This window comes from Capra hircus, chromosome 11, assembly GCF_001704415.2.
Source record: "Capra hircus breed San Clemente chromosome 11, ASM170441v1, whole genome shotgun sequence".
Classification (NCBI taxonomy): domain Eukaryota; kingdom Metazoa; phylum Chordata; class Mammalia; order Artiodactyla; family Bovidae; genus Capra; species Capra hircus.
Genome location: NC_030818.1, coordinates 80,626,792 through 80,646,867, shown reverse-complemented (window position 1 = coordinate 80,646,867; position 20,076 = coordinate 80,626,792). Strand labels below are relative to the sequence as shown.

The following is a 20,076-nucleotide window of genomic DNA, read 5'->3' as shown; positions in this document are numbered from 1 at the left end:
TTAGTCAGTAGAATTAATTTTTAACACTTTAGCAAAAACTATCTTTAACTTAAAAATAAGTTCTTTTGTTTCCTATGACAACAGATCAACCTATCATCAAAAGAAATGAAGCCCCCGCCCCTGCCCAGAAAAAGAAATGAAGCAGGTTATCCTTCTAATGAATAACATGCAAAGAGTTAAGATACTTACTGATATAGTAAGGGTTTCATTCTTGTGGTCAAAATTCATTTTTCCACAATAGGCCCGCTGAGATAATAAGTTGTCAAAGTACAATTTACATCGTAAAGTCAAACACCTTGAAAAAAGACATTGGGCACATTAAAAAGATTACAACATTTTAGAGAACTGTAGATTCAGCATGAGCTTTAAACTAGCATGTAAGACCAAATGAAAATAAGCTAGGGTGTTAACATTGGTGCCCATTTAAATAGGTAAAATTTTAGGCGATTTTCTCCTTGTCTTTATATTTATGTCTCCATGTTTTTATCAATTCATTTCATTTTATAATAAATAAAACATCTATAAGATGAATAAAAATGTCCCACACAGAATAAAATCCATTGTATTACAGTCAGTCCATATGAATGTATCAATCAACTAATTTATACAAGATATCACCCTAACACAGAACACATAAATCATGCCCTTGAGAGGATTAAACTTTAGCAGTGTTAAGATAGTGGTAAATGGCCTATTTATTAGCTCGTCTCCTCCTAACCTTATAGTAGCAAAAATGGCGAGGGCAATCTCTCAGTCACGTGTCTGCAGTACCTTACACACTGCCTCACACAACACAAACTCCACTTATTTATCAGATGGCATCCTGCTGTCAGGGAGACCTTTCCCTTCTTCCTCAATAATTTATTTATTTACACTCTTTTTAATAAGGATGCAGTCTGATTGCTATTTTATTCACTGGGTTACCATTCATTTGTTGTTACTAAGTTGTGTCCAATTTTTTGTGACCACGTGGACTGTAGCCTGCCAGGCTCCTCTGTTCATGGGACTTCCCAGGCAAGAACAGTGCAGTGGGTTGCCATTTCCTTCTCCGGGGGATCTTCCTAATCCAGGGATCAAACTCGAGTCTCCTGCCCTGGCAGGTGGATTCTTTACCATGGAGCCACCAAGGAAGCCCCACCATCTATTACTGTTCTTGTTTATTGTGGTCCTCAAATCGTCCCACAGTTTGTCAGTGGGAGCCTCTTTCAAGATGCCTATGTCCTTTCATCATGACTCTACATTTTGGGGAGCACTTTCTTACGTTTCTGGCATCTATACCTTCCCTGCTCAGCTCCATATTATTAACCACTTCTCCAAGGAGCCTTGATTCCTTTTGGTGGGGAGTGTTAATTAGAAAATAAAATCTGGGCAATAGGTAACCGGCTATTTTTCCTAAAGTCTTTGTTCCTAAAGAACTTAAGGCTCCTTTCTTTAGAATAACTGTATTTTATTCTTTTCCCTCCCAATTCCCTTCCTAAACTGCATTACATTTCCACATTTGAAAATACTGATAGCTTCAGTTTTTCCTTTGTTGCCACAATAACTATTACTAGCTGGTATTCAGAATTTTCTGCTAACTTTCCTTATGAAATATTGATATGCATTTTTCAACTGTGTCCACTTATGGGATGTCTAAAAAATTGTCCTCATAAAGTGACAAGGTTCTCCAGTGTAAAGAGATACACAATTTAAAAAATTTAACCATCTCTATTGTCCTCTCAAGATTAGGTAAACAATGTAAAACTTGTCAGTGGTGAAGAAACATATCAAGATAATAAATTATAAGACCAATACTTTAACAGAAAATAAAGACAAATTTTTTAGATAATAAGAAAACAAATCCTACTGTTTCTGGAAAAGATGTATTAATAGGCTTTGGATTTATTCTTCTGCATGAAACAACTAGAAAACTGGACAAAATACATGAAACGAGTTTTCAGACTCTGAACATCAGACACTGCAGGCAATGCCAGTCAAAACGATCTCTGAAAGATGGCAAACAAACACACTGAGCCCTAGGGACGCCACAAATTACTTTTACATTAGGAGTAAAAGGCCATGAGATTAAAAGATGCTTGCTCCTTGGAAAAAAGGCTATGATAAACTTAGCTTATCAAAAAGCAGAGACAGCACTTTGCCGACAAAAGTCCGTATAGTCAAAGCTATGGTTTTCCAGCAGTCATGGATGGACGTGAGAGTTGAACTATGAAGGCTGAGCGCCAAAGAATGGATGCTTTTGAATTGTGGTGTTGGAGAAGACTCTTGAGAGTCCTGTTGACAGCAAGGAGATCAAACCAATCAATCCTAAAGGAAATCACTCCTGAATATTCATTGGAAGCACTGAGGCTGAAGTTGAAGCTCCAATACTTTGGGCACCTGATGCAAAGAACTGATTCATTAGAAAAGACTGACCCTGATGCTGGGAACAATTGAAGGTAGGAGAAGGGGATGACAGAGGATGAGACAGTTGGATGGCATCACCGACTTGACGGACACTGAGTTTGAGCAAGCTCTGCGAGATGGTGATGAACAGGGAAGCCTGGTGTGCTATAGTCCATGGGGTTGCAAAGAGTTGGACATGACAGCGACTGAACAACAACAAGAAGAGTAAAAGGGCAGTGAAAACCCAGGTGGCACCCAGAAGCCCCGTTTAGGAGTCTGACGAGGCCCAGGCCCGCCAGTTCAACAAGCAGAGTGTGGGGAAGAGAGAGCTGCACTGAGAGAGTTCTAGAGAACCACAGAGGGGCTGGGAGATCCCCAGGTTAAGCAACCTTCTTATCAGTGGCAGTGTGGGGATACTGCCCGAGGCTGGCAAGAGAAACACCCAAAAGGAGAAGAAACAACCCCCGAGGTCACTCAGAGCCAGGAATAGTTCACATTCCCACAGGCACGAGTGGAGTAAACTCACAGTGCAACAGAGGACTCAGAAGAGCACGGCTTCACTGGTAAGAAAAAAAATTTGTCCTTGACTGAAGACTGCTCTGGTCCTACCTAACAAAACTTAAAAGCTGCCTCAAAAGGATAAAACAAGAAACTCTTTAAGTCAAATCCTAATAACATGCATATAAAACTGAAACACACATTTCAAAAACTAACCTATTGTTTAGTTAAGGAATATAGCCAAACACGCAAAGCCTATTTCTCATTATGGCTTTATTTGAATTTCCCCTCACTGCAGATGGTGACTGCAGCCATGCAATTAAAAGACGCTTAATCCTTGGAAGGAACGTTATGACCAACCTAGACAGCATATTAAAAAGCAGAGACATTACTTTGCCAACAAAGGTCTGTCTAGTCAAGGCTATGGTTTTCCCAGGGTCATGTATGGATGTGAGAGTTGGACTATAAAGAAAGCTGAGCGCAGAAGAATTGCTGCTTTTGAACTGTGGTGTTGGAGAAGACTCTTGAGAGTCCCTTGGACTGCAAAGGAGATCCAACCAGTCCATCCTAAAGCAGACCGGTCCTGGGTGTTCACTGGAAGGACTGATGTTGAAGCTGAAACTCCAATACTTTGGCCACCTGATGCGAAGAGCTGACTCATTTGAAAAGACCCTGATGCTGGGAAAGATTGAGGGCAGGAGGAGAAGGGGACGACAGAGGATGAGATGGTTGGATGGCATCACCGACTCAATGGACAAGAGTTTGGGTAAACTCTGGGAGTTGGTGACGGACAGGGAGGCCTGGCATGCTGTGGTTCATGGTGTCACAAAGAGTCAGACACAACTGAGCAACTGAACTGAACTGATACTAGGGAAACTTAAAATTTACAAAAATTAAAAAAATTCTATAGTCTTAAGACTATAGCTCTTGGTATGGGGATGCATGCTCAGTTGCTTCCAACTCTTCATAACCCCGTGGACTGCAGCCCACCAGGATCCCAAGTCCATGGAATTTTCCAGGTAAGAGTACAGGGGTGGGTTGCTATTTCCTTCTCCAATAGTTCTTGGTACAAACAGAGTTAAAAAACAAGCTACTGAGGGGATACCATCAGGAAAATAGGTTAGGTGGAAAGACTAGGGCTGCCTAGGATTCAAGTATATCAAGAGCCAAGCCTACCTATCAACTGTCCTCCGGTTTATTTCTGTTGCTTGTGATTTTAGCTGGGGTTAATAGATCCCTGACAATCTGCACATTTCTGGGTATACTAATGAGATCCAGTGTCTCTGACCCTGTACTCATTTATTCAAACAATATACATCACGTTTCTACTACATTTCAGGCACCACAGTAGGCACTGGGGATATATCTATGAACAAAACAGAGATTCTGTATCCAAGGAGCTACATGGTTCTAGGAGATCAGGGTAATCAACTGAGAACCTGCCTCAACAGGGCCCATAAAGAGCCCTTAAAAAATTGTCTCTCATTAGGACATCCACTGTCTAACACTGAAATAGTCTGTTTCAGAGCCAGTAAGCTTCCAAATGACCCATTTAAGCAGAGACTGAACAGCCATCTATGAGTTATCCAGTAAGGTACATCTAATGGAGTTTAAGTTTAAAAAGCTCATTTATAAAAGTCCCTTCAAATCTAGAATTCTCTCATTAAATTATAGGGTCCCAAGCACTACTACATCTTTTCTAATTGAATCATAAAAGTTCTTCTAATTCTATTGTTTATAGGGGAGAATTGAAAACAAAGAATGTATAATATGTGGTAATATTTTTCAATGCACTTACCTTCTAAATTGTTGATATGTTTTATATCTATGGATCATTATTTCTTCCAGTAATTTAATAAACCTTTTTAAAGTCTTTACTTTGCTATCCAAATCAAGATAGCTTTCTCTTGCCTCTTGATACTGCCTATTTTATGAAAAAAAAATTAAGCAAATAAATGCTATTCAATGAAACATAAAATCTCAAATATATTTAATAAGTTCTATAATAATTCCAAAGAAAAAAGTTATTTATTGTTAATATTACATGTATGAAAGACTAGTTAAGCTGTAACCATATGCCATAGAAACACTTTACCCAAACTTAAGGTTTTATATAAATATCTTTTTTCTTATTAATATATATGGATAATATCATAAAGTAGAAAAGCAAGCACTTACTTCATTATTTCCTCTCGATCTCCATAACTAGCATGTTCTGCCTGTATCTTCTGTCTTAATCTATTAATTTCTTTGTCTAGAATTGAGGCAGATTTTTTTACTTCTATCCGCTCTGGACAGATTTGTCTTGCTTGTGACATTTTCTCCTAAGATAACAGACGTCTAACTTTAAAACGTCTTTGATACAACAATTCACTGTACTATTTGTACCAAAATATGCAAAGTATAATTCTGAACTTATATTTAGGAAATGTATTTTAATCACACTTAATACCAATGTTATTTTTCTAAGCTTTATACTGAGAATACAGTTTAGAGTCATCATAAATTTTCAAAAGAAAATTGCATTAGTGTACACAACTTTAACAATTTAGAGGAGCTCCATAACCTCCTAGTAAAACAAATTTCAAGTAGAAGTTATGAAGGTTTGGCACCCCAGATGCTGAGGTCAGACATAGCTTTCTGTGACTTTTAGGATGGATTCTAAATACCAAATGGTACTGAAAACATAAAGATCTTTGTGTTTTTAAAATATTTAAAACTCAAAGCACTTGCACACATAGTACTTCCATTCATGACATTGGTATATTAAATCTTAAACAAATAAGGCAATGGATCTGAGTTGAAACCATTTTCCTAAGACATGTAAAAACAAAGCTGGAATCCATCTCTTTTAGGTTAAACCATGGTTGCCTTCAACTTACTTTTCTCTAAAAATAGGGCTTTCGCTTTCCACTGTCAACCAGGGTTATTAGTAAGGAGGAGCTGGACTGTAGCCCAACTCACTCCTGAGTTAACTCAGAGGCAGGGGAGTATTTTTCTGACATAAAGCTGCTATGCGCTTGCCAAGTTGGGCATGTAAGGAACTATTTCAGAGCAGGGAGTGCCATTTTCCAAATCACTTGGAGGCATGATAAGGGGCTGTGGCAGTCCTGCTTAAAGTACTCTTCGTGTTGGTCTATGAAGTCCCCACATTTTGAGAGTCCCTAAGTCTTTCCCTCTGTTGATTCACTGAAACAGCTATTACTCCAGAGAAAACAGATATCCATCAGACAGCTTGTCTCTGTTTGGAAATATGACATTAAGGAAAATGCACTTCAATAATCATGACTAAGGTTGTAAACAAAATGTTTTAAAAAATCATGGATAACCTCTAGCTCTTTTTCTTTCATATCTAGTTCTCGTTTCTTTTTATTTAAAGTATCCAAGTGTTCCTTCTGCTTGTCTTCATAATGCCGTTTTCCTCGTTTTTGGTTATCCACTTCAGAATCAGCAAGGTTTAATTCATCCTGTTTAAATAGGACCAAAATAATCTATAAGGAAAAGACTGCTTTAAAAAATTACCAGCTTAGGTATAAACTGACAAGTAATAAAGTGGACAGAATTATGCTGCTTGAAGAGGCCAGTGTTCAGAGTTCATATCCTTCTGTGAGCATTGGAAAAATGCATCACTCAACTATTCTTATTACTCAAAATATAGCTCTAACCACAATAAAGATGCCAATGCTGAAGACACATGAGAAAGGTTAAAAAAAATAATTCATGAAATGTAAATGGAAACAAAGCAGTATTTCTAAATGTTAAACGTATCACTTCGTATATGTGATTCTGTGGTGTTCATGTATAATTAATAGACTGAATGTCAAGTACACATTTTGATTATTTTGCCTAATAATTTTATACATGAATGATGCCCAAAACACATTTTCTTCTATTATTGGAATTCTCCCTTGTTATGGGAATCTGTCTTCTATTAGAGTATATACAATATATCGGAGAAGGCAATGGCACCCCACTCCAGTACTTTTGCCAGGAAAATCCCATAGATGGAGGAGCCTGGTAGGCTGCAGTCCATGGAGTCGCCGAGGGTCAGACACGACTGAGCAACTTCACTTTCATTTTTCACTTTCATGCACTGGAGAAGGAAAAGGCAACCCACTCCAGTGTTCTTGCCTGGAGAATCCCAGGGACAGGGGAGTCTGGTGGGCTGCCGTCTATGGGGTCGCACACGACTGAAGTGACTTAGCAGCAGCATATAATATATAAATTTCTTTAAAGGAGGTAGAGACTGGTAAAAAGATTTTATTGGTATTTAGAGATGATATATGTACAATGCCATAAATTATGGCAGCTTTCTTAAATACTGATATATAGATTGCTTTCTTTATTATCAATTTGGATGTTTTAAAAAAACATAGATTTCCAAACTCCACCTCTGGAGATTTTATTTCAGTAGGCCGAGAATCCCTACATCTCAATTTTAAAATGGCTCTTGATTTAAGAACCACCAAATTAAATTTTGCTGAGTTTGTCTATTTTTTGAGCCTAGTCTAGTATTCTTGCCTAGAGAATTCCATGGACAGAGGAACCTGGCGGGCTACACTCTATGGGGTCACAAAGAGTCGGACACAACTGAGCCACTAACACTGGACATATATCCTATGATGATGATGTTTACCTTCAGGAATCATAGTTATAAAGAAAAAGAAACAAAGGCAAACCAAAACAACAGCATCAAGGAAGACAGAAGATTTACAGATATCCCGAAAAGAAAAAGAACACGTGATGTATCTAAAAATTCCAAGTTATTTACACCTCATATAAAAAAGCAGATATAGGCTACTTCCTGACCTAAGAATACAATTTTCTGCAAGGTATTCACACTGGTAAAAATAACTACCACTCAAGGTAGACACTTAATGATATACAGTTTTTATAACACAGGTCTGTTAAAAATAAAAATATTATTATATGGAGGATAGAGATAAGCTGCTCCTTTACTTTGAAGAAAATAAAAGAAAATGGGTACAATTTTCATAGTAGGAGATATTACAGTTCGAAACTGGAATGGCTTACGAAAGAGAATGGTTGACAACACTAAATTTTCTAAAGTTTGTAGAAACTTTCAAAATATGTCCATGTTTGCTTTAGGGGATCAAATCAGCTTTATGGAGCCAAAGGGGTCAGTTATATCAGGATGGATCTGTGCTGGTTAATTTTCTCCGAGCAACTTTAGAAAGGGAAAAACTTGACTTATAAAACAGAATGAAAAGAACTTAAGGTTCTTTCTCTTACTGTGGCTTTTGATTTGTCCTCAAATATTTAATAAAATTTCATCCTGGGTACCAACAAATTTAAAACTTTAAAAAAGGAACCAAGAGAGTATTTCCTTTCATTTCATTTTGGTGATGGTGAAACAGAGACCTAAAGATATTTAATTCACTTAAGTGACACTCACCCTGTTTTGGGGTGAGGGCTAGGATGGGTTAGATCTAGAACTAAATTTTGATGTAGCCCTATGTCTGTAGAGCTTCTAACCTTTAAGAAAGTTCAGCCTTTAAAAAAAAATAGGCTGAGATGCTAGAAGGGACAGACCATTGAAAACTTTTATTCTCTTTGATGTCTAAATAACAAATTTTAGTTAGCTGACAAGATTGGATAAATTACTATAGTATGTATTATAGCCACTTGCTTCCTATAATTACATCAATTATGAGGTTTTAGAAAGCTATAAATCATTAGATCTTGGAATTTTCAAAAGCAGTCAGTCTCAATAGAAATAAACACTCATTATCTCTATCAGAAACCAAGAAGCCCTCCTACTCTAATAATGCAGACCATGATTCTTAATGTAGATCCTGCTTCCTGTACAAAAAATTTAATATGTAACTAAAGCATTAAGCTTGCAGTATAAATTAAAACAAAAAACAAACAAAAAAACCACTGCACATGGCCACGGCCCACACAACGACCATCAAGTAGCCCCCTCCTGATGGCCACAGCGGCAGTGACCATGGCGCGACACGCCGTGCGCCACCCCGGCCCCTCGGAGGATGGCGGAGTCTGGAGAGTGAAAAGGTTGGCTTAAAGCTCAACATTCAGAAAACGAAGATCATGGCATCTGCTCCCATCACTTCATGGGAAGCAGATGGGGAAACAGTGGAAGCAGTGTCAGACTTTATTTTTTGGGGCTCCAAAATCACTGCAGATGGTGACTGCAGGCATGAAATTAAAAGACGCTTACTCCTTGGAAGGAAAGTTATGACCAACCTAGACAGCATATTCAAAAGCAGAGACATTACTTTGCCAACAAAGGTCCATCTAATCAAGGCTATGGTTTTTCCAGAGGTCATGTATGGATGTGAGTTGGACTGTGAAGAGAGCTGAGCACCCTTGATGCCTTTGAACTGTGTTGGAGAAGACTCTTGAGAGTCCCTTGGACTGTAAGAAGATCCAACCAGTCCATTCTAAAGGAGATCAGTCCTGGGTGTTCACTGGAAGGACTGAGTAGCTAAAGCTGAAACTCCAATACTTTGGCCACCTCATGCGAAGAGCTGACTCACTGGAAAAGACCCTGATGCTGGGAGGGATTGAGAGCAGGAGGAGAAGGGGATGACCGAGGATTAGATGGCTGGAGGGCATCACCGACTTGATGGACATGAGTTTGAGTAAACTCTGGGAGCTGGTGATGGACAGGGAGGCCTGGCGTGCTGCGATTCATGGGGTTACAGGGTCGGACATGACTGAGCGACTGAACTGAACCGATAAATCAAAATAAACTGTTCAAAGTGAGAAAAATACTCCCTATGCTAAGATTTCAATGACTACATATTTGAACAGCATGTTCCACCTCTCGCCACTCCTCTGACACAAAATGAACAAATGTCCTGACAGAAAACAGATTATATCTAGAAGCTGCTAATACATCATGACAGCTTCTGAGGAATTAATTCCTCTGTTAGCCAGCTCTTCTTGGTCCTGTTATTGATGGCTAGTGGGATGCGACACTGTAAGGAAAACCCTCTTGACTACTAGACAACTGTGTGCAGGTTTACTGAAGGGTTCACTTACTGGCAACCAAGGCAAAGAGCTAAGATTAAGAATTCTTACTGCTTTCTGCATGTATATTCTGCTACTGAACTTATCTGTGGACTTTCAATTCTAGGAGTTGCCTGAGCCTACAGGTCCCTAAAAGAACAGAACACAGCTTAACTTATCTGGGATAATTCAGGGCTTCCCAGGTGGCACAGTGGTAAACAATCTGCCTGCCAGTGTAGGAGACATGAGTTTGATTCCTGAGTGGGGATGATCCCCTGGGGGAGGAAATGGCAACCCACTCCAGTCATCTTGCCTGGAAAATTCTATGGACAGAGGGGCCTGGCGGGCTACAGTTCATGGAATAATTCAGGTGCTAACTATTTCTTTTTCTATATTACTTTATCATAAATTATCATTTCGATTTTAATTAATCCATCATCATTTAAAATTTTCTTTGATCTCATCTTTGTTCTAACTTCACTTCTCTAATCCCTGAGTTTTGAATTCAGTCTCTCCCATTCTTGACAGTTTTCATACTTATTTTATTTCCTCTTATTCTATTTTCTTTTAAAAATTAATTTTGTCGTCTTTATTTATCTTGGACTTTTTGTCTTTTTAATTCTAATTTCCTGTAGTAACTACTTTCTATTTGTCTTTTTCAATAGTATCCTTAATATGTTTTCCTTCCTCACAACACTAAAATTTTTTTTAATTCTTAGCTGAAATAGAAACAAACAAACAAACAAACAACATCCATTACCAAGGCAGCCAGAAATCACAGCTCTATAGAAAGCAACAATATAGAGGTCACCACAAATAGGGAAAAATTGTTTCTATTCAGTTTCTCCTCTAACTCTCTTTAATAAATCACTTTCTAAAACTGTCAGTGGAGACAATTATAGTAAAGCATATACGCGTGCAAGTTCTTTTAAACTTTTAAAATATTTAAATATATTTTGAGTCAAAGAAGTAATTTTCCTGCAAAAAAGGGTTATATCATCAACATATCTCTTCCCTTTTAAGACATACTACTGATTCGCCTGTGTCTTATAAATAAAATCTGAAGCTTTGAGAATAACTGAGCTGTTCAATTAGAAAGATAATAAGCTGCTGATAATAAACTTTATTTCCTTAATTTGGTTTCAGAAAGCATGTATCTTCAAACAAAAAAAGTCAACTGAATTCTGGCTGGAATATAATGCAGATATGTTAGTAAATAGGAAGTGGGTAGCACTTTACTTCAAGCTGGCTTTTATATCAACTAATCTTAGAGTTCAAAGATTAAACTCTTTGGCAGAGATAAAATTGCCAACATCTGTTGGACCATCGAAAAAGCAAGAGAGTTCCAGAAAAACATCTACATCTATTTCTGCTTTATTGACTATGCCAAAGCCTTTGACTGTGTGGATCACCACAAACTGTGGAAAATTCTTCAAGAGACGGGAATACCAGACCACCTGACCTGCCTCCTGAGAAATCTATATGCAGGTCAAGAAGCAACAGCTAGAACTGGACATGGAACAACAGACTGGTTCCAAATTGGGAAAGGAGTATGTCAAGGCTGTATATTGTCGCCCTACTTATTTAACTTATATGTAGAGTACATCATGAGAAATGCAGGGCTGGATGAAGCATAAACTGGAATCAAGATTGCCGAGAGAAATATCAACAACCTTAGATATGCAGATGACACCACCCTTATGGCAGAAAGTGAAGAAATTAAAGAGCCTCTTGATGAAAGTGAAAGAGGACAGTGAAAAGTTGGCTTAAAACCTAACATTCAGAAAACTAAAATCATGGCATCCGGTCCCATCACTTCATAGAAAATAGATGGGGAAACAATAGAAACAGACTTTATTTTGGGGGGCTCCAAAATCACTGCAGATGGTGACTGCAGTCATGAAATGAAAAGACACTTGCTCCTTGGAAGAAAAGTTATGACCAACCTAGATAGCATACTAAAAAGCAGAGACATTATTTTACCAACAAAGGTCTATCTAGTCAAAGCTATGGCTTTTCCAGTAGTCATGTATGGATTGAGAGTTGGACTACCAAGACGAATGCCGAAGAATCGATGCTTTTGAACTGTGGTGCTGGAGAAGACTCTTGAGAGTCCCTTGGACAGCAAGGAGATCCAACCAGTCCACCCTAAAGGAAATCAGCCCTGAATATTCCATTGGAAGGACTGATGCTGAAGCTGATACTCTAATACTTTGGCTACCTGATGCAAAGAACTCATTCATTGGAAAAGATCCAGATTCTGAGAAAGACTGAAGGCAGAAGCGGATGACAGAGGATAAGATGGTTGGATGGCATCACTGACTTGATGGACATGAGTTTGAGTATGCTCTGGGAGTTGGTGATAGACAGGGAAGCCTGGCGTGTGGTAGTCCATGGGGTCACAGAGTCGGATACAACTGAGCAACTGAACTGAACTGAACCCTAGAGTTATTGAGGAGAGGTAGGACAAGAGAACAGATAAGCACAGAGACAGAACAAACAGATAAATATCCCTGTCTCTGATGTAAAAGAAGAAAATATCCCACAAAATAAAAAGGTAACACAAGCTGTAACCTTTTGGGGGGGAGAGGGAGAAAAATTTGGCAATTTATTTTCTGTAAAGGTGTGAGAAGAGTATTTAATTCTGATTGATCTAATGATGAAAAGTTGGTGTACACATCCCAGTTTTATACAGCTTTACTTATATTTAGTCATAAATTCTGTTAGAATATTATCTAGCAGGTGTGAAAGTGAAAGTCGCTAGGTTATGTCCGACTCTTTGCTATCCCTGGCAGCCCCACAGACTATACAATCAATGGAATTCTCCAGGCCAGATTACTGGAGTAGGTAGCCTTTCCCTTCTCCAGGGGATCTTCCCAATCCAGGGATTGAACCCAGGTCTCCCACATTGCCGGAAGATTCTTTACCAGCTGAGCCACCAGGGAAGCCCAAGAATACTGGAGTGGGTAGCCTATCCCTTCTCCAACGGATCTTTCAAACCCAGGAATCGAACTGGGGTTTCCTGCATTGCTGGCAGATTCTTTACCAGCTGAGTTACCAGGAAAGCCCTTCTAGCAGGTATACTGCAGACATAAAACTGAAAAATAAATAAATAAATACACACACACACACACACACACACGCACACACGCACGCACGCACACACACACACACACACACACACATATATATCAGAATAACAATATATACCTTAAGTGGGTCTGCTTGCTCTGAGAGCTGATTAATTTTCTGTTTAATTTCATCATACTTGTTTTCTGCTTCTACTTTCAGGCTTTTAAGATGTTCCATATTTTCTTTTTGTTGTTCCATATTTTTCTCAACCATTTTCATCTTGACTTTATTTTCTTGAGCTTCATCTTCCTGGCAACATTTACAGAGCATATAGAATTAATTCAACTACTTAAGTTATCCAACAGGAAAATATATAATTCTGGAAAAGGAGAAACTATAGGCTACAAGCAAATCAGATTAAAGACAAATACAAAGAACATTACGATATTTTCATACTCTTACTGGTAAATTAGAAAGTAGAAGAATATAGGTTAAAAAAAATAGAAAAGGATTACATTTAGAAGACAAACTATTTTATTGTGCTTGAGGTCACAATCAAAGGGGATAACTTTTATTCTATTACTCACTTTTTCCTTCAAAATATAGTATATATAAATATATACCTTATGCCAGACAATGTATCAGATGCTGACTGAACAAAAATAAATAAGACATATACCTTTAAGAAATTGAGTCTATCAACAATAGGAATTAAAGCAGAAAAACACTAAGGGGAAAACCAAATTACTAATACAAATTGGAGACAAATTCTTATTGGAGTAAAGCTCCATCAGTGCAGTGACTTGATATGTTTTGTTTACTGCTGTGTCCCTCAGCATTTAACATCATGCCTGGTACAGAGTAAATACTGATTTACTCTGAATGAATCAGGTAAATACTGATTCATTTTAACAAGACTCTGCAATTGATTTAATTCACTAATTATCGTAACTTGGGGAGTTAAGCTGAATGTCATAAAAAGATGCCTAAGAGAACAAATATGGGGTGAATAAAAACCATTAAACTCCGAAAAAGGAAAACAGTTCAAAGAGACCAACTGCAACTGAATAAATGATATCACTAATACTGGTACTGATTAATTATGAAAAATACTATGCTAGGTAGTTTGAACAGTTACTGTTTAGATAAACAAGCTCTGACAAAGATTTATTACATGCATAAGAAGACAAAACCAATTACAATACATGGAAGTTATATGTACAAAATATTAAGGAATTTGAAGGCCATACACCAGGAAGTTTCTAACTTATTTGTAAATGGAGACAGCACTCATAAAAAGTAGCCTCAAAAAGTTTATTTTTAAAAATCTGAGACTAGATTCTCTTAACCTAAGTAATAGTTTTGTCTTTTACATTACATTTAAGTTGAGGAAAACAATCTTACCAAGGTTGCAATATCTACAGACTGGTGTTCTTCTATATTCTCAAGTTCCCGAATTTCAGAAATACTTTTCCTTATTTTCATCTTTTGGAAAAAAAAAAAAGGTATTTAGATTTTAGTAACATAAAAATGAAAAATAGAAACAAAAACCCTGGAAAGGATGTATTAATCAACAAAATTCTACTCTGGTTTATATTAGAGAAGGATTCCACAGTTAAAGACACATTAGTATTAAAAGAACCAAAGAAAATTATATATAAAGTCTGTATCAATTACCATTATTGCTAATCAACTCTCATACAAAGCAGATAGAAGTATTCCGTTTTAGCATTTAAAATGAAGACAGTATGACAGTATGACAGTGTTGTGTCCACAGAGACAGTGTTTTCTTGAAACATCCAATCTAAAGTGCTAGAATGATTATCCCAATGGTTCTTAAAGTCCAATCCCAGTATCTCCTGGGAGTCTCAAGAGACTCATTCAGAGGGTCCATTAGGTAAAAAACTATTTTCATAAAAACATTAAGGCATTATTTTTTTTAGATCACTTTTACTATCGATTTCTTCTAAGTGTACAGGAGGTTTATAACTATAATGAGCAATACTGCAACAGACTGATTATAGAAGCTGATATGACAGGTTAGGTGAATTTTATTATGCCAGATATCAGAGATTTAGAAAAGTATAAAAAATGTCAATCATTTTACTAAATCTTTCTGGCTTTGGAAACTAGCTATTTGCCAAAAAAATGTTATTTATGTTAATACATAATGTACTTTTTATTTTTAAATTATTAATAAATATTCTTAAATGTTGCTTTAATTTTTAATAATAGGAATGCTGATAAACCCACACAGATAAGGGCTCTTTTAAGACTGTAAAGGGGCTTGAGGCCCACAAAATCTGAGAACTACTCATCTAACTCAGTGCATGGTAAGACCTTAAAAGTAACTAGCAAATGATTAAGCTGAGAAAATAAAATGATGTTTTCTTACCTTTAACTCTTTATAATGCAGTTGGTACCTTCTGAGAAGTTCTTCATTGCATTTAATATCCTTTTCAAGGGCAGACAGATGTTGCTGAAGATTTAATATCTGGGCTTTCTTATTTTCAATTTCATCCTCCAAGTCACTTAATAGAACAGAAGGTGAAAAAATACTTTAAATCTACTTCTGAATATTACAAATATTTAGATCTTTACAAAGAAAGCCTTACTTGTAACAGAGTTTTGCCAAACCTTATGCAGTTAAACCAGTTTTCTACTCCTAAACAAGTAATTCATAACATGGAAACATGGAGATTTCAAAAAACATCTTTTAAACTGGAATTAAATTTTACTTATTTCATTAATAAGTACTTATGATCTACCTATGAAAGGCACTGTGCACAGTGATAAGCAGAGGCAGAAAAAGAATTAAGGCATGAAGAAATTAAACAAAAAGCCCAAGCGTCAGGAAATAAACGATAACACTGAAATGTGAACAGGACACTGCACTGCATGTCCACAGCACTATGGGAACATAAGAGCAAGTCTGGGAGAAGAGACAACTGATGTGTGTTCTCTGAAGTTTTCACCAGCTGCAGCAACTGGAGGAGAAGATGAAAAGAAATACATAAAGCGAGAAACAGACTCCCACATTTGTGGTGGTCAATAAACACTATGAATGTGTGGGGAGAGAAAGGGGAAGAGAGAAGGAAAATGAAAAGAGGTGGAGGATAAGGTCAGCAGATACCAAAGCCAGAAGGGTCTCCACACCAGCAGAGGCACCTGCCTTCAGAAGTGATCTTTTTTCCTCCTCACTGACCCAAGTACCTGTTGTCCAAAAGCATGTGCCTGGTGGAAGAGAACCACCTGCGTAGTTAAGACGAGCTTTTCTCTGATAAAAAGTGTATGTCAGATTTCACTAAGAGCATATTTTCCCACAGTTTAACATCTCTGAATTCTAAAATCATCTTCTAGTCCATGGTTCAACCAGCAAAATTTTTATTTTTTACTTGTATACAGAATAACAGCATTTTAAATCTGATGTACTATTATTATAGCCATGCTACCTGGCGGAACTTTCAAAATTTAAAAAACAATCAGTAAATGTCGAATGAATGATAAACAAATTAGCAAATGAAAGAAAGAGGAGAGTACTTGTATATTTCTGGTAAAAATGGGGCCAGACACAAAATCTTTTCCAGGGCAATCTTTCATCAACGGGAATCTGCCAGTGCTGAGTTGAAGGGGGCACAGAAAAGCATTCTTCATATCTTCATAGTATGAGAGGGCATTAGGGAAATCAATCATTCTGTAGTCATTTGGCAACTGCTATTAAGTGATCAATTTATGTAAATCAAAGAAATTTTAAATAGTAAATTATTTCTTTTAACAAATATTAAGGCTCATTTAACATTATTAAGTACTAGAAATAATAATTATTTAATGTTATTAAATATTTTAAATGGGCCCATAAATTGTATGTTAATAAAACAATGATAATGACTATTAAATTATTTTAAAATCCACATATCCTTTGACTCAGCATTTTCACTATTTAGAATTTAAGCTATGCACATACTTTCAAAAGTGTGCCAAGACACACACGTGTGTTTTCACTGCAGCGCTGCTATAGTAAGAGAAAACTACAGACAATGTCTCTGTCCATCAACAGGAACTGGTCAAGCATATATTACAGGGCAGCTTTACATGTGCTGATATGGAACAATCTCCAAGATTTAATTGTTGCTGTTTAGTCGCTAAATCACGTTTGACTCTTTTGCGACCCCATGGACTGGAGCTCACCAGGCTCCTCTGTCAATGGGATTTCCCAGGAAAGAATATTGGAGTGGGTTGCAATTTCCGACTCCAGGGGATCTTCCTAACCTAGGGACTGAACCCATGTCTCATGCATAGGAGGCAGATTCTTTACCACTGAGCCACCAGGGAAGCCCTGCCCAAGATATAATATTGAGACAAAAAGCAAGACATAGAAACCATATGCATACTTTTACACAGCACAAATGGATGAACTTTGAAACATTATGCTAAGTGGAAGAAGCTGGACACAAATGGATGCATTTTATATAACTCATATATGCAGGTCAGGAAGCAACAGTTAGAACTGGACATGGAACAACAGACTGGTTCCAAATAGCAAAAGGAGTACGCGAAGGCTGTATACTGTCACCCTGCTTATTTAACTTCTATGCAGAGTAAATCATGAGAAACGCTGGGCTCGTAGAAGCACAAGCTGGAATCAAGATTGCCAGGGGAAATATCAATCACCTGAGATATGCAGATGACACCACCCTTATGGCAGAAAGTGAAAAGGAACTAAAAAGCCTCTTGATGAAAGTGAAAGAGGAGAGTGAAAAGGCTGGCTTAAAGCTCAACATTTAGAAAACTAAGATCATGGCACTTGGTCCCATCACTTCATGGGAAATAGATGGGGAAACAGTGACAGATTTTATTTTGGGGGGCTCCAAAATCACTGCAGATGGTGATTGCAGCCATGAAATTAAAAGACGCTTAATCCTTGGAAGGAAAGTTATGACCAACCTAGATAGCATATTCAAAAGCAGAGACATTACTTTGCCACCAAAGGTCCGTCTAGTCAAGGCTATGGTTTTTCCTGTGGTCATGCACGGATGTGAGAGTTGGACTGTGAAGAAAGCTGAGTGCTGAAGAATTGATGCTTTTGAGCTGTGGTGTTGGAGAAGACTCTTGAGAGTCCCTTGGACTACAAGGAGATCCAACCAGTCCATTCTGAAGGATATCAGCCCTGGGTGTTCTTTGGAAGGAATGATGCTAAAGCTGAAACTCCAGTACTTTGGCCACCTCATGTGAAGAGTTGACTCACTGGAAAAGACTCTGATGCTGGGAGGGATTGAGGGCAGGAGGAGAAGGGGACGACAGAGGATGAGATGGCTGGATGGCATCACCGACTCAATGGACTGAGTTTGAGTGAACTTCGGGAGTTGGTGATGGACAGGGAGGCCTGGCGTGCTGCGATTCACTGGGTTGCAAACAGTCGGACATGACTGAGCGACTGAACTGATATGAAGTATCCAGAGTAAACTAATCCATAAAGACAAATCCAAAAATAGAGTAGTGGTTGCCAGAGGCTGAGGGTGGGGAGGAATGAGGGAACAACTGCTCATGGGCAGTTTTCCTTCTGGTGTGACAAAAACACTTGGGACTGAGATAATGGTTATGGCTGCACAAAAATCTCTCAATTGTACACTTGAATTATATCTCAACTTCAAACTGTTCTAGAAATAAATATAAGAAAGTACAAGTATATAAACCATTCTGGAAATATATGTAAGAAACTGTTAAACTATTACCATACTTTTGAAAGAGAGATGGGGGCAAAGGGCTTCACTTTTCAATGCATACATTTCTGAACTGTTTGAATTTTCTCACCATGTGCATATATTACTTTTAATTATTTTTAAAATGTCAATAGGGACTGTCAGGAAATCAGATTATGAGTTACTTTTGTTTTCCAATTTCTATTTTTCTGTATTTAAAAAACACCAGTGAATTTTTTTTAAAACTTCCAAATATCAGACAACTACTATACTTGTTGGTCAAAACAGATGACACAAAGTATCATAATAACATTGTATTGTCAATCAATAAAGTTCATTAATGTGAGAAACAGTTTAAAAAAATAAAAAAACAACAAAGCTCAGAGGCTTCCCTGATGGCTCAGTGGTACAGTCCACCTGCCAATGCAGAAGACACGGATTCGACACCCGATCTGGGAAGATCCACCCTGCTGTGGAGCAGCTAAGCCCATGGACCACAACTACTGAAGCCTACACGCCCTAGAGCCATCCTCTGCAACAAGAGAAGCCACTGCAGTGAGAAGCCCACACACCCTCAGCTAGAAAGGAGCTCTCTCTTGCCACAACTAGAGAAAGCCTACCTGTAGCAAAGAAGACCCAGCACAGCCAAAAAATAAATAAATCAAAAAGAAAGGGTGGGAATAATGCAATAAAGCTACATTGCACACCAACCTTATTTCAGAATCCACATCTCTGCTTAGAAACTTAGGTCTTGTATATTCAGATGAATAATAACGTCCTGCAAAAACCTGATCACCATCAGCAGTAAAAGCTTCTCTACAATTCTTGGGTGGCTTTTGGGATTGCATCACTGCACGAGCTACAGAATTATTCTAAAAAATACAGAGGGAAAAATACATTTTTAATATATGCCAAAGCATTTCCACTGTATATAATTTCAAAATGTTATCTATCACTAGTTTAGGATTCAAGTATTTTTGTTTAAACATTCAAATGAAACAATTCCATGAAGATAAATAGAATTTAAAAAACTGCTTTCAAGATTCAAATAATTAAACTAAGTCTTAAAAACATTGGAAACAATGTTCTATGACAAACTGACATTTTATTTTTAAATTCTAATACTGCTATCCATTAAAATACAAAATCTTAAGTACCTTTTCACATAAAAATATTTACCTTAGAAATCTTATTTTTCATAGAAAAAATAAAATCTTACTTTTTTCTAAATGTCTTTTATACCCTAGAAAAGATGAGTGAAGAGCAAATTCCAAGAAAAGATTAGTACACTGAATTATGAAGGGAAAACCTGGAAATCTTTAATATTTTACTTCCTAGAGAAAGTAAGGTGATTAGGCTTATTGCAGCTACGAAATTAAAAGACGCTTAATCCTTGGAAGGAACGTTATGACCAACCTAGAGAGCACAT

General features: G+C 37.4%; 1 protein-coding gene across 3 annotated transcripts in view; it reads right to left on the bottom strand.

Moving 5' to 3' along the window:
- The window catches only part of SMC6 (structural maintenance of chromosomes 6), a 72,643-nt gene that overhangs the window by 7,691 nt on the left and 44,876 nt on the right, over window positions 1–20,076 (bottom strand). For all 3 annotated transcript variants that reach the window (XM_018055613.1, XM_013967848.2, XM_018055615.1), the window contains 8 exons: window positions 19,359–19,519; window positions 15,344–15,479; window positions 14,353–14,433; window positions 13,087–13,257; window positions 6,210–6,347; window positions 5,059–5,204; window positions 4,679–4,804; window positions 190–295 (listed from right to left, as the gene is read on the bottom strand). In XM_018055613.1, coding sequence (XP_017911102.1) covers window positions 190–295; window positions 4,679–4,804; window positions 5,059–5,204; window positions 6,210–6,347; window positions 13,087–13,257; window positions 14,353–14,433; window positions 15,344–15,479; window positions 19,359–19,519 — 1,065 coding nt within the window. The remainder of the gene's footprint in view (window positions 1–189; window positions 296–4,678; window positions 4,805–5,058; window positions 5,205–6,209; window positions 6,348–13,086; window positions 13,258–14,352; window positions 14,434–15,343; window positions 15,480–19,358; window positions 19,520–20,076) is intronic.